The 15,555-nt window shown below is 46.2% G+C and overlaps 1 protein-coding gene across 1 annotated transcript in view; it reads left to right on the top strand.

Moving 5' to 3' along the window:
• Positions 1-15,555, top strand: part of LOC143996172 (integrin beta-1-A-like) — a 128,918-nt gene that overhangs the window by 50,418 nt on the left and 62,945 nt on the right. Inside the window, exon 12 of the mRNA XM_077491083.1 lies at positions 3,118-3,356. Within this exon, the coding sequence (XP_077347209.1) occupies positions 3,118-3,356 (239 nt within the window). The remainder of the gene's footprint in view (positions 1-3,117; positions 3,357-15,555) is intronic.

Raw genomic sequence — 15,555 nt, 5'->3', positions numbered from 1 at the left:
TCGCATGTGATTTCCACCGCACTGCTGTGCAAATCACATGCAATGTCCGTGCAGTGCGATTTCAGCCATACAGATAGTAGGGATACATGCAGGAGGCATGTATACATATATACATAAGAAAGATGGCAATAGTTGAGAATCATGAGTGGTGGGTTTACATCCACTTTAAGTCAACCAAGCTTGTAGTGATAAACACTGTATATGGTATGAGACCATGAACAATCTAATAATCCTATATCTACATATAAGAAGGATCTTAATACCCTTATTCAAAAAGGGTTTGACCAACAATTGCTTAACCATATAGAAAAATAGTTTCTTGTCCCCTTAGCACCCAGAATTCCGGTAATGTACTACTTACCCAAAATCCATAAGAACTCATCCCCCCGGTCGTCCCATCATTAGCGGGATTGACTCCATTACGTCGGCTATCGTTCGAAACATTGATCATTTTCTTCAGCCTCTTGTCCAAAAAACCCCTTTGTATCTCAAAGATAAAAGGGACACAATCAGATTGTTGGAGGCAGTGAATGTTGGAGAAGATTACATTATGGCTTCAGCAGATGTAGCCTCACTGTACACCTGTATTCCCCATCATAGAGGAGTTGAAGCAGTGAGTTGGTTTCTTAGGAGAGATCATACCATTACTGCCTCACAAGCTTACTATACTCAGCATAATTATTTCTGGTTTGACAGTCGTTTTTATTTGCAGCAAAAGGACGTAGCTATGGGGACAAAATTTGCCCCCAGCCTCGCTAGCCTGTTTATGGCCAAATGGGAGGAGGATGTTGTTCATGATGAGCATAGCACTGAGCTCATTTTGTGGGCTAGATACATCAATGACATCCTCCTCTTATGGGATGGCACTTCTGAATACTTTAAATATGAATAACAGGAATATTGTTGTGTCCTATGAATATAACCAGTCCAAAATTCATTTTTTGGACCTCCAAATAGAGCTATGTGTACGTCAGTGTTAATTTTGGCAGAAAATTTCAATTTAGTTTTAGTCTTAAAGCTCATACACACGATCGTACTTTGTACTAACTTTCCTGTGGATTTTTGTACAAAGGGCGTCGGTTGTGAACTTGTATTGCATACACACGGCAGGACTTTTTCAGCCAACTTTGACCAAATCACGTGGTTTTTCTGCTCTTTACCGCCACCTTTAGTCAGCTTCTGTATTGTTGTTTGATCTTTTGCATTGGTTCTGAGCAAGCGTGTTTGTACTTTTTACAAAAGGCCTATGGTTTTCTGTACAGACGATAGGACTTTGCTCTATCAGACTTTTGTTTCCAGAAAGTTTGTCCGTTCACACAGCCAACAAAAGTCTGATGAAAACTGAAAAGTTTGTCCGATGGAGCGTACACAAGGCCAGATGTTGCCTTAAAACAGCTAATGTGCATGTTTGTTGTCAAAAAGTCAGATCATGTGTACGGGCCTTTAGTCTTATGCCGCATACACACCATCTAAGTTTTCATCAGAAAAATCTTGGATGTTTTTTCCGACGGAATTCCGCTCAAGCTTGGCTTGCATATACACGGCCACATAAAAGTTCTCTGAACGTTCAACCATCAAGACTGCGGTGACGCACAACACTACGACGAGATGAGAAATTCAGTTCAATGCTTCCGAGAATGCGTTGAATTGTTTCCGAGTATGCTTAAGAATTTTGCGTGACGGAATTGCTACAGACGATCGGAATTTCCGATCAGAACTTTTTCCGTTGGAAAAATAGAGAACCTGCTCTCAATCTTTTGCTGGCCGAAATTCGGCCAGCAAAAGTCCGATGGAGCATACACACGTTCAGAATTTCTGACCAAAAGCTCTCATTGGGCTTTTGCTGGCGGGATTTCCGATCGTGTGTACGGGGCTTTAGGACTAAAATGGCATTCTGCAATTGTTTTAGTTTTAGTCCTACATTTTATCTAATGGGTGTAATTAAAATTGCAATGCATTAGTTAACATTCCTCTACAATTTCTAAACTCATTATATACTGCTGGAGTGAAAAATCTAATATGTTATTATTTATGCTATTGAGGTATGAACATGCACTACAGACCAGTGTTAATTTTGAAGTAAAATTTCAATTTAGTTTTAGTCTTAGTCTTTTGAATAAAATGGCATTTTAGTTTTTAGTCCAGTTTTAGTCTTTTGACTAAAATTCCATTTTAGTTTTAGTCGCAGAACTGATCTGTCAGTTCACTGCTCAGAGGACCGGAAACTGTGTATTTACACACACAGCTCCCGGTTCTCTGTGCGCCCCGAGCGATCGGGCCCGCCGGGCACTTGCATCGGCTCCAGGGACACGATTCACACTGAGACATCCAACATACAGCTACGACGGCTCGCGCACGGGAGCCAAACTGCCACAGTATAACGGTATAAAGCGGTTAAAGGGTTTGTAAACCCAATTCATGAAATTTGAGCTGGGCACATATATCGACAGTGTTTTTTTATCTCTCTTCACAGCACTATGTCCCGTAGCTGTCTCCTGCTCTGTTCCGCCTGATAACTTTTGACAAGTTCTCCAAGTTCTGGGGAGGGGGTGTGTGCCTTTCCTGGATGAAAGAAGCAAGGGTCTGTCAGGAGTCCAGAAACTCACTGACCTTTTATACACACACACACACACACACACACACACACACACACACACTAATTACAAGCAAACAGATCACAGGTGAGGATGGTTACCTTTAATAGCCATTCACAGCCCTTTATGTTAACTTGTGTGCATGTTATCAGGCCAAAATCACCAGGGTATGTAAACTTTTGATTAGGGTCATTTGGGTAGTTTCTGTATTGATTAGGATTTAAAAATAGTAAAAACATTTGATTGATAATAAATGGCTTCAGCCAAACACTAACCATGAGCGAAAGAAATGTTTTTGTGTTATCATTCATATTCTCTGAATAATGGCCAGCAAATCATACATTCTGCCAGGGTATGTAAACTTATAAGCACAACTGTATGTTACGTACATCATATACTTTTTTTTTTTTTGGAAGCACAAAGCTAAACATACACTTTTCTAGGAGTGAAAACTTGAGGTTATGGAGGCATAAATAATTTTTTATGTATGATGGCATTTCACACGGGATTCCTATATTTTCAGATGCAACGAGGGTCGTATTGGAAAAGAATGTGAATGCAGCACAGAGCAAGTTAGCAGTGAAGACATGGATGCTCAGTGCAGAGAGGAGGACAGCTCAAAGATCTGCAATAACAATGGAGACTGTATCTGTGGCCAGTGTGTGTGTAAGAAGAGGGAAAATCCTAAGGAGTTCTACTCTGGGAAATACTGTGAATGTGACAATTTCAATTGTGATCGATCCAATAGATTGATTTGTGGAGGTGAGTTCAACACTAATCATAAGAAAGAACAACGCTAAAATGCTTAAAGCGGCAGTCCACCGGGACTCCGCGTTTTTTTTTTTTTTTTAAAAGCCAGCAGCTACAAATACTGCAGCTGCTGACTTTTAAAATAGTGACACTTACCTGTCCAGCGCGCCCGCGATGTCGGCACCCGAAGCCGATCTCTAGGTCGCCTGTCGGGTCCTGCCGCCGCCATCTTGGGTATGGGAATCAGGAAATGGAGCCTTTCGGCTTCATTTCCCGGTTCCCTACTGCGCATGCGCGAATCGCGCTGCGCAATAAGGACGCTCCCCGCTGCCTCTGGGATCTGTGTGTTTCCCAGCAGGCAGCGGGGCACTTGCGGGAAGGGGCGGGCACTTGCGGAAAGGGGCGTAAGTTACGCCCCTTTCCGCAGAGAGCTATCCCGGAAGTGGGTGCAGTTACCTGGATTATCCAGGTATCTGCACCCCCCTCCCCCCTGAAAGGTGCTGATTGTGGCACCGGAGGGGGGGAGGGTTCCGATGAGCGGAAGGTCCACTTTAGGGTGGACCTCCGCTTTAAATCTGTATTAAATCCCAAATTAAAATTGTATTTTATCTCAGTTTACCAATCCTTAAAGGGTAACGCCACTTTTGCGGGGGAAGAAAAATAGCAAATAAACTAAAATTAATTTAGCATATACAATTGCCATACAAGTCATATTGTAATTGAATGCTATTAAAAATTACCTTTCTTTTCAATCTGCAGCCGCTTTAATTTTCTATAAATGCAATGCAATATGGCTACATAGAGTTGTTCTGTACACAGAATGTGTACTGACCACTTCCCAGAAACATAATTTCCTGCTTTTGTGATTGGCTCCCCAATTTTCCCAGAAGTCTATACTAAGATGCAAGTCAGATTTCAGGCATCCCCTGCAACAAAAATTTCATTTTTGGTGAGATACTCCCAATAAGAACACGTCTAAAGGGATGCAGGCCCAGCAGCTTTCTTCATTAGAGCCCTACAGCTGCCACAGCTGACTGATAAATAAGAAAACACTCCCATTAGACTCACTCAGGACAGAGTCACAGACAAAAACACAGGGATTTCTTTAGAATAACAAAAGGTAGGAATCTGCAAAAAAGGTTGTTATAATCCTTGCAATGTACATAGATCACCCAGGGGGTAATGTTGTTTTTCTCAACAAAAGGCTTTAAAAGTGGTAGCTGCATTGGTTTTGTTTTCTTCCTTAATTTTCACTTGGTGATGAAAAAGTTTTCATAGTTTGTTGCAAAATTTTGTAAACAGGTAATTTTTCTCCTTCACTGATGTGCACTGATGAGGCTCTACTGGTGGCCACTGATTGGCTGCATGGATGGGCACTGATGAGGTGGCACTGATGGGCATTGATGGGCACTAATAGGCTGCACTGTTGGGCACTGATGGGCATTGAGGGGGCACTGATGGCCATTGATGGGTACTTGGCATGTGCATTTGTTTTCGTCCAAATGCATTTTCGTCCGAATTTCAGGAATTTTCATTTTCGTTTTGACAAACGATAACGAAAGTGCAGAATCTGAAAAACAAAAGATCTGACATAAACAAATGCTTTATTTTCATTTTCGTTGTTACAACAGTTCGATATAGAATAGGAGATTCAACGTGACTCTGACAACAATTTGTGTCCATTGAACCTGTGGTTGAATGTGCCTAACCTTACCTCTATTAGTCCAAGATTATATAGAGAAAATATTAGACAGAGATAAAATATTCGACATATAGAGAAAAGATTTGACAGAGAGAAAAGATTCTAAAGTGATAATTTTAAAGGCTAATATGCAAGTTACTGTCCTAAAAAGAGTCTGGGGACCTGGGTCCTGCCCCAGGGAACATGTATCAATGCAAAAAAAAGTTTTAAAAACTGACGTTTTTTCGGGAGCAGTGATTTTAATAATGATTAAAGTGAAACAATAAAAGATATTCCTTTAAATTTCGTACCTGGGGGGTGTCTATAGTATGCCTGTGAAGAGGCGCATGTTTCCCGTGCTTAGAACTGTCCCGGGACACAAAGTGTCATTTCTGCAGGAAAAAAAGTCTTTTAAAATCACTCGCGGCTTTGACGCGGGGACCCCGCGTCAAATTTAAAAAAACAATTGACGTGGGGGTCCCCCTAAAAATCCATACCAGACCCTTTATCCTAGCACACAACCTGGCAATCCACTCTTGCTATCCAGCGACGGATGATCATCTCTCCAGCGATGGCTGATCTGATCCAGCGCAGCAAATCCATCCATCTTCTGTCTCCACGGAGGAGAGACTTCGGGATCCCGGCGGCCTGATGTTTCTTATATGGGGAGGGCGGGGCCACCCGTCACCTGACCCTGCCCCCCTCTGACGCGAATGGGGAAGCCGGGCTTCCCCAATGACATATGGGTGACCCCGCCCCCTCTGATGTAACGGAAACCTGCTTTACATCAGAGGGGGCGTGGTCACCCTATACGTCATTGGGGAAGCCCGGCTTCCCCATTCGCGTCAGAGGGGGCAGGGTCAGGTGACAAGTGGCCCCGCCCTCCGCATATAAGAAACATCAGGCCTCGGGATCCCGCAGTGTCTCCTCCGTGGAGACAGAAGATGGATGGATTCGCTGCGCTGGATCAGATCAGCCATCACTGGAGAGATGATCATCCATCGCTGGATAGCAAGAGTGGATTACCACTTCTGGAATCTTTTTTTATTTTTTTTTATTTTTAATAAAGGACTTTTTCAAAAGTGTGTTTGTCTTATTTAACTATTTTTTACACTTTCTTTGTGAAATGGTAGGGGTACTTTTGTACCCCCTTACCATTTCAAACGGGAGGGTCGGGATCTGGGGGTCCCCTTGTTAAAGGGGGCTTCCAGATTCTGATAAGCACCCCGCCCGCAGACCCCCACAACCACCGGCCAGGGTTGTGGGGATGAGGCCCTTGTCCCCATCAACATGTGGACATGGTGCTTTGGGGGGGACCCCAAAGCATCCTCCCAATGTTGAGGGCATGTGGCCTGGTACAGTTCGGGGTGGCGCTCTCTCGTCCCCCCCTCTTTTCCTGTGGCCTGCCAGGTTGCGTGCTCGGATAAAGGGTCTGGTATGGATTTTTAGGGGGACCCTCACATCAATTTTTTTTTTATTTGACGCAGGGTTCCCCTTAATATCCATACCAGACCTGAAGGGCCTGGTAATTGAATTTGGGGGAACCCCACACTTTTTTTAAATCAATGACTTTCAATAAGTGTTCTCTGTATTACGGGAGCCAACAATTCATTATAGCCACGGGTGATTTTAACCACTCGACCACTGAGCACTTAAACACCCTTAATAACCAGACCAATTTTCAGCTTTCGGTGCTCTCACATTTTGAATGACAATTACTCAGTCATGCAACACTGGACCTATATGAAATTTTTGTCCCTTTTTTCACACAAATAGAGCTTTCTTTTGGTGGTATTTAATCACCGCTCGGTTTTTTATTTTTTGTGCTATAAAAGAAAAAAGACCAAAAATTCTGTAATAAAATGAATTTTTCTTAGTTTCTGTTATAAAATTTAGCAGATTAGTAATTTTTTCTTCATAAATTTTGGCCAAAATTTATACTACTACATATCTTTGGTAAAAATAAGTACAAATTGGTGGATATTATTTGGTCTTTGTGAAAGTTATAGAGTTCACAAGCTATGGTGCCAATATCTGAAAATTGATCACACCTGAAGTACTGACGGCCTATTTCAATTCTTGAGACCCTAACATGCCAGAAAAGTACAAATACCCCCCAAATGACCCCTTTTTGGAAAGAAGACATTACAAGGTATTTAGTAAGAGGCATGATGAGTTTTTTGAAGTTGTAATTTTTTCCCAGAATTCTTTGCAAAATCAAGATTTTTTTTACTTTTTTTTTTTCACAAAATTGTCATATTATCAATTTATTTCTCACACACAGCATATGCATACACAAATTACTCCCCAAAACACATTCTGCTATTACTCCCGAGTACGGCGATACCACATGTGTGAGACTTTTACGCAATGTGGCCACATACAGAGGCCCAACATGCAGGGAGCGCCATCAGGAGTTCTGGAGCACCTAGGACAATTCTGACATTTCTCTCCTACATGTAAAAATCATCATTTATTTGCTAGAAAATTACATAGAACCCCAAAATATTAAATATGTTTTTTTAGCAAACACCCTGGAAAATACAATGGTGGTCGTTGAAACTTTTTATCTCGCACGGTATTTGCGCAGCAATTTTTCGAATGCTTTTTTTTGGGAAAAAAAAACAGTTTTGTGCTTAAAAAAAAAAACACAGTAAAGTTAGCCCAATTTTTTCATAATGTGAAAGATGAAGTTACACTGAGTAAATAGATACCTAACATGTCACTCTTCAAAATTGCACACGCTCGTGGAATGGCGCCAAACGTCGCTACTTAAAAATCCCCATAGGCGACGCTTCAAATTTTTTTTACTGGTTACTTGTTTTGAGTTACAGAGGAGGTCTAGGGCTAGAATTATTGCTCTCGCTCTAACGTTCGCAGCGATACCTCACATGTGTGGTTTGAACACCGTTTTCATAAGTGGGCGGGACTTACGTATGCGTTCGCTTCTGCATGCGAGCACATGGGGACAGGGGCGGTTTTATTCCTATTACAAGGAATGTAAACATCCCTTGTAATAGGAATATGGCATGACAGGTCCTCTTTACAGTGAGATATGGGGTCAGTAAGACCCCGCATCTCACCTCTAAGCTGGGAAGCCTGAAACAAAAAAAATAAAAAGATTCTGGCTTTGATCGTATTGGCGAGTCGGTAGAAGCACCAGATGGTGGCGGGAGGGGGGGGTGTCTATGGCCGGGTATTGCAAGGTATCACCGACTATGGCTGGGTATTGCAGGGTATCTCCGAGTATGGCTGGGTATCTTCGGGTATGGCAATTTATGGCAGGGTATTGCAGAGTATTGGCTGGAATTGTACTGCAGAGTATTGGAGGGTAGTGCAGAGTATTAGTGGGTAGTGCAGAGTATTAGTGGGTATTGCAGAGTATTAGCGGGTATTGCAGAGTATTGGCGGGTATTGCAGAGTATTGGCGGGTATTGCAGTGTATTGGCTGGCATTGCAGAGTATTGGCTGGCATTGCAGAGTTTTGGCTGGCATTGCAGAGTTTTGGCTGGTATTGCAGAGTATTTGCGGGTGTTGAGGGGTTAAATTTTGGTGAGCAGCGATGTGGGCAATGCAGATGCAGCCCACAGCGCTGTTGACACCGATCTCTTCCCCCTCCGCTGTACCGATCTGTACAGAGAGGGGGAGGGAGGAACCTATGACGCTGGTTTGTCTACAAGTGATCACTCCGTCATTTGACGGAGCGATCACATGGTAAACGGCCGCAATGAGGACCACAGGACCCGGCGGTCACGGATGCTCTCGAGTTGCTGCCCCAGGGGGCGCGCGAGAGCGGAATTCTGGGAGGAGGTCATATGATGGCCTCCCAGAGTTAAACAACCGCCCTGTAGCCGTCATTCGGCTATGGGCCGCTTGTTAAGTGGTTAAATTACTTTTTTTCCTGCAGAAATTACACTTTGTACAGGGACGGTTCTAAGCACGGGAAGCATACGCCCCTTCACAGGCATACAATAGACACCCCCCAGGTACGAAATTTAAAGGAATATTACACTTTTATTGTTTCACTTTAAGCATTATTAAAATCACTGCTCCTGAAAAAACTGCCATTTTTAAAACTTTTTTTTGCATTGATACATGTCCCCTGGGGCAGGACCCAGGTCCCCAAACACTTTTTAGGACAGTAACTTGCATATTAGCCTTTAAAATGAGCACTTTAGATTTTGAATGTTGGAGTCCCACAGACTTTAGTAGGGTTCTAAAGTTCACACAAAATATGCTATATAGAGTTTAGCAGCTCCGTCGAATCTTCTTTATACATTCGACAGACACCATAAGCCTTAAAGCGGGGTTCCACCGCCGTTTTTTTTTTTTCCCGCAATAATGTTTGAAATTAAGTATTCTAAATATTTTACTTACTTCTAAGTGCTGTCCGAGTCTCTTCCAAGTGTTTTTCTTTGTTCAAAACTGCTTAGGAAAACGTCTCCAGGCGTTTTCCATTTTGCCTGTGGGCATGTGAAGCCCACAGGCATTGTCTTCCGGGGCACAGTCCTCCTAAACTCCCATCATGCACCGCCCCTATGAGCTGTGATCTCGCGCATGCGCAGATCAATCCGCTCGAGCGCTGACAACCACTCAAGTCACGCGAGATCTCGAGCCTGGGCACCGTACAGACTCCTGGGAAATAAAAACAACGATCCCAGGAGCCCCTGCGGCCAACAGGAAGAAGTGACCTTCCGCTGAAGCCCCGCCCATTTCCGCAGCGGCTCCGCCCCTTTCCGGAATCTCCAGAGGCAGAAAATTTGAAATAAGAAGAAGACAGCAGAAAGGTAAGGGGGTTACCTAGCGATTAGGGAAGGGGGGATCACATAGACCTAGGACTGTTAATTAGGGGGGACCTCCACTTTAAAGACAGATTCGACCGTAATTCATGTGGATTTTCAGACGAATGCAATTTTTGAACGAAAAACAAAATAAATAAAAACGAATTTCGGGAGTAACTAAATAAGGGTCCTTTCACACGGGGCGGATCAGTTCTGATCCGCCCCGTGGATGTCCGTTTGCTCAGCGGGGATCACTCCGCCGATCCCCGCTGAGCAGGGAGATGACAGCTCCGTCTCTGCACACTGAGCAGGGACGGACCTGTCACAGCGCCGCTCTCCCCTATGGGAGATCGGATGACGACGGACCGCAGTGCCCGTCGTCACCCGATCCGATCCGCAGACGGATGGAAAAATAGCTTTTTCCTCCGTTACACTTTTTCGGATCGGAGCGGGTCGGATGTCAGCGGACATGTCACCGCTGACATCTGACGCTCCATAGACCTCTATGGAGCACCCGTTCAGGTCCGCCTGAAAAACTGACAGGCGGGCCTGAACGGGACGTCAGTGTGAAAGAGGCTTAAATGTATTTTTCGGACGAAAAACTAAATTCCGAAACAAAATATTTCACTCTGCACATGTCTAATGGGCACTGATATTATTATTATTATTCAGGATTTATATAGCGCCAACAGTTTGCGCAGCGCTTTACAATATGAGGGCAGACAGTACACTTACAATACAAATCAATACAGGAGGGATCAGAGGGCCCTGCTCGTTAGAGCTTACAATCTAGAAAGGCTGCACTGATGCACACTGATGAGGCGCTATTGGTGGGCACTGATTGGCAGCAATGGAGGGACTGCACTGATAATCAGTGCCCTGATTATCAGTGTAGATGTCCCTTTTACACAAGATAGAAATTGGTTCTCTTCATGCTGTCAGCGTGAGGAAAGGAATGCTGATAAATGGCTTCTGTTTACATCATGCTCAGCTGTGATTGGACACAGCTGAACATGTGGTAAAAAGCCGCTGATTTGGCTCCCTACCTCAATCCATGATCAGCAGTGTCCCGGTGCGATCACGGAAGGATGTCATAGATGGCCTCCCAGAACTGGATGACCACGCTGTAGCCATCATTCAACTATAGTGCGGTCGGCAAGTAGTTAAACATAAAAAACACTGTCAGGTAGGATTTTTTGACAAAAGACACCCTATTGGTCTCTTTTATCTTGAGCCCTTTTCTTTGCCTGAGTTTATGTACACTAAGCTGTGTATGCGGGAGTAACAACATCTTCAAGGGCGTCCGAAGAACTTTTTTTAGGGGGGGCATCATTTTAAGGTCACCTATGCTCTGCCCCTTTTTGACAATGTCATGAAGGGGAGGGGCTTAGTCATTATCACATAAAGTGCTGGCATGCAAAAGTTTGAGAAACCTGATGTAAAAGCTTAATAGAAGGATCAAGCTGACATTGTCTGAGAACAAACAAAAACAGGAAAAACAGGCGCCTCTGAGTATATATCACTAAACAATTTATTAAGAACAAAATATCCACTCACATGAAGGATTGCAGTGAAGCATTCAGGAAGAAGAACTACTAGTCCCAACCAGGCAAGGCCAGAGCAGAAGTGCTGCAAGTGAGAGCCAACTAGGCTGAATGTCATCTTGTTGATGGACAAAGGAATGCTGAAAACCCCTGCGAGGGAAACATATGTTTGTTTGCTGAACTTGCTTTTAATAAAAATGGGCAAACAAAGCCCTTAAAAAGTATAACCAGCGAGTGGTGGTGCCCTTAAAGCCCTACATTTGATACTAGTCCTTAGTGATGGACGAACTTCCGACGGGACGTTTCGCGAACGCGAAACGCGAACGGACACAAACGTTCGCGAAAACGACCGTTCGCCGCGGGCTCCATTGACTTCAATGGGAGGCGAATTTCGCAAACCTTTAGGTCGAATTTGCGGCCACGGGGTAATTATTAGGGGGTAGCACGTAGTCCCACCACCTGGACAATAGCATAATACATGTATGAGGTGAATTTGGGATCGATAACTACAAGCATTTTTTTTTTATTTGGGAAATTGTTCTGACAATTCAGGACTATGGAGCTAATGAAGGCAATGGAGGAGAGGGAAGGTCAGGGACCAGGGTAGGCAAACAAGAGGGTGCAGGAGATACAGAGCACTGACAGCAGCACCGTAATACAGAGCACTGACATCAGCACCGTGACATACAGCGCTGACAGCAGCTCCGTGACATACAGCGCTGACAGCAGCTCCGTGACATACAGCGCTGACAGCAGCTCCGTGACATACAGCGCTGACAGCAGCTCCGTGACATACAGCGCTGACAGCAGCTCCGTGACATACAGCGCTGACAGCAGCACCGTGACATACAGCGCTGACAGCAGCTCCGTGACATACAGCGCTGACAGCAGCTCCGTGACATACAGCGCTGACAGCAGCTCCGTGACATACAGCACTGACAGCAGCTCCGTGACATACAGCGCTGACAGCAGCTCCGTGACATACAGCGCTGACAGCAGCACCGTGACATACAGCGCTGACAGCAGCTCCGTGACATACAGCGCTGACAGCAGCTCCGTGACATACAGCGCTGACAGCAGCTCCGTGACATACAGCGCTGACAGCAGCTCCGTGACATACAGCGCTGACAGCAGCTCCGTGACATACAGCGCTGACAGCAGCTCCGTGACATACAGCGCTGACAGCAGCTCCGTGACATACAGCGCTGACAGCAGCTCCGTGACATACAGCGCTGACAGCAGCTCCGTGACATACAGCGCTGACAGCAGCTCCGTGACATACAGCGCTGACAGCAGCACCGTAAGCAGCCCCAGGAGGAAGTCAGCACAGCACAGGGATGGTGTGATCCCCTCATAATAAGAACCCCCAGGAGGAAGTCAGCACAGCACAGGGATGGTGGGAGCCCCTCATAATAAGAACACCCAGGAGGAAGTCAGCACAGCACAGGGATGGTGGGAACCCCTCATAATAAGCAGCCCCAGTAGAAATATGACACCGCTCAACCTCTTCAAAGAGGAGGGTAGGGGCATATAGTACGGTGTGCTTTTTTGGGTCAGGGAAGTGAGCCAAATGAATTAAGAAGGTCTGTGTGCTTGATTCCAAAAATTGTTTATAGACATATACATGGTCTACTGATCACATGTGTTGAATTCCTCCGAGATCCATGCCTCATTCATTTTTAGAAATGTGAGGTAGTTAACACTGTGGTGAGCTAGGCGAGTACGCTTATCGGTCACAATCCCCCCTGCTGCGCTGAACGTCCTTTCGGACAGGACACTGGATGAGGGGCAAGCCAACAGTTCGATTGCAAATTGGGCAAGCTCTGGCCAGAGGTCAAGCCTGCCCACCCAGTAGTCTAGGGGTTCATCACTCCTCAGAGCGTCCACATCGGCCGTTAACCCAATGTAGTCGGACACCTGACGGTCTAGGCGTTCCCTGATGCTGGATCCGGATGACACCTGTCGATGGGTCGGCTGAAAGAATGACCTCATATCCGAAGTCACCAACACATCTTCAAACCGGCCTCTTCTTGCAGGCGCTGTTGGATTGGTACCCGCAAATCCTTCTCTGGGAGTGGGAATTGCTCCTCTGCCAGCGCACGCAAAAGCAGAATGCAGCATTTCTCGAAGCAAGGCCTGGAAGTGCTGCATTCTGACAGCCCTCTGCGACGGCGGTAACATTTCCGCCATTTTGTGTTTGTACCGGGGGTCTAAGTACGTTGCCACCCAGTACTGGTCCTTGACCCTCATGCTTTTTATACGGGGGTCCCTATTAAAACACTGGAGCATGAAGGCCCCCATTTGCACTAAAGTGGAAGCGGTGTGGTGGCCTGGCTCCTGCTCATCATCCAGGATAATGTCGTCCTCTTCATTCTCCTCTCCCCATCCTCGCACAACAGGGATCCCAGAAAGGTTTAAAGCATGCTCTTCTTGCTCCTGCTCATCCGCCCCGGCACCATCCTCCTCTGACTCCTCATCAGACTCCTGTTGTTGACTTGTCTCAGATAGAGTAGCCCCCCCTGGGAATTCATCCAGCATTGCGACTTCCTCATCTTCCCGCTCCTGCTCCTCCACAGCCTGATCAATGACACGACGCAATGCACGCTCCAGAAAGAAGGCATAAGGTACCATGTCACTGATGGCGCCATGGCTGCGACTGACCAGTTTGGTGATCTCCTCAAATGGCCGCAGAAGTCTGCATGTGTCGCGCATGAGCAGCCACTGGCGCGGTGAAAAAAAACCCAGCTCCCCAGAACCGTTTCTTTCGCAGAGTTCATACAGGTAGACGTTAACTGCACGTTTCTGCTGGAGCAGCCTATCAAGCATATAGAAGGTTGAGTTCCATCGCGTCGGGCAATCGCAAATAAGACGTCTGACCGGCAGATGGTGTCGCCGCTGAATGTCAGCAAGGCGAGCCATGGCCGTGTAAGATCTTCTGAAATGGGCCGAGATTTTCCTTGCCTGCCGCAAGATGTCCTGGACCCCAGGGTATTTGACAAGGAATCGCTGCACGACCAAGTTTAAGACGTGTGCCATGCACGGCACGTGCGTGATTTTGCCCTGTTTCAATGCGCTAAGCAGATTGGCACCGTTGTCACACACCACTTTACCAACTGTCAAATTGAGCGGTGTTAGCCACTCATCTGCCTGTGAACGCAAAGCTGAAAGGAGTGCCGGGCCAGTGTGGCTCTTTGCTTCCAGGCACAACAGACGCAGCACGGCATGGCAACGTCTCACCTGGCATGTGGAATAGGTTCTGGGGAGCTTGGGCGGTGCAGTGGAAGAGACGCTAGCAGCGGAAAAGGAGGAGGCAGCTGAGGAGGAGAGGGAGGAGGATGGAGTAGGAGGAGGAGAAGAAGAGTCAGGCCTGCATGCAATCCGTGGCGGTAAAACCAAATCTACACGGGTGCCACGGGTTACATGCTTGACGGCCGTCAGAAGGTTCACCCAGTGGGCAGTAAAACTGATATACCTTCCCTGCCCGTGTTTGCTAGACCACGTGTCTGTGGTCAGATGTATCTTGGCACCGACACTGTGTGCCAGAGATACATTCACTTGCCGCTGAACATGGCCATATAGCTCTGGGATGCCCTTCTCTGAGAAATACTTCCTTCCTGGGACCTTCCATTGTGGTGTTCCAATGGCCACAAATTTGCGAAAGGCCTCCGAGTCCACCAGTTTATATGGCAGTAGTTGGCGGGCTATGAGTTCTGACAAGCCAGCCGCCAACCGTTGGGCAAGAGGGTTATCCGGCGTCATCATTTTTTTACGCTCAAACATTAGGCCCACGGAAGCCTGCCTTTTTGCAGAAAAATGTGAGCTTGGCGTGATGGAAGGTGGAGTGGAGGACAATTGTGAGGAGAGAGGAGAAGGAGAAGTAGAAGACGAGGCTGGACGGTGAGAGCCTGCAGTGTGGCTTTGTGTGTTCCGTTGCTCCCACTGGGCTCGGTGATGGCTGCTCATGTGCCTTCTTAAGGCGGTCGTCCCTAGGTGAGTATTGGGCTTACCGCGACTAACGCGTTGACTGCAAAGATTGCAGATGGCAACGCTATTGTCAGCAGCGGACACGTTAAAAAAAGCCCACACTGCGGAGCCATGTGCCGGTGTCCTGGGAGCGCCAGATGTGACCGTACATGGTCGATGACTCGCTCCTGATACATTTGCAGTCTGCTTTGTCCCTGCTGTGCAATGTAAGTCATTGCTGC

The sequence above is a fragment of the Lithobates pipiens genome, unplaced genomic scaffold (genome assembly GCF_037356315.1).
Source record: "Lithobates pipiens isolate NorthernLeopardFrog02 unplaced genomic scaffold, aLitPip1_a1.2 Scaffold_19, whole genome shotgun sequence".
Classification (NCBI taxonomy): Eukaryota; Metazoa; Chordata; class Amphibia; order Anura; family Ranidae; genus Lithobates; species Lithobates pipiens.
Note: the sequence above shows the minus strand (reverse complement) of the source record. Positions and strands in the feature narration are given on the sequence as shown.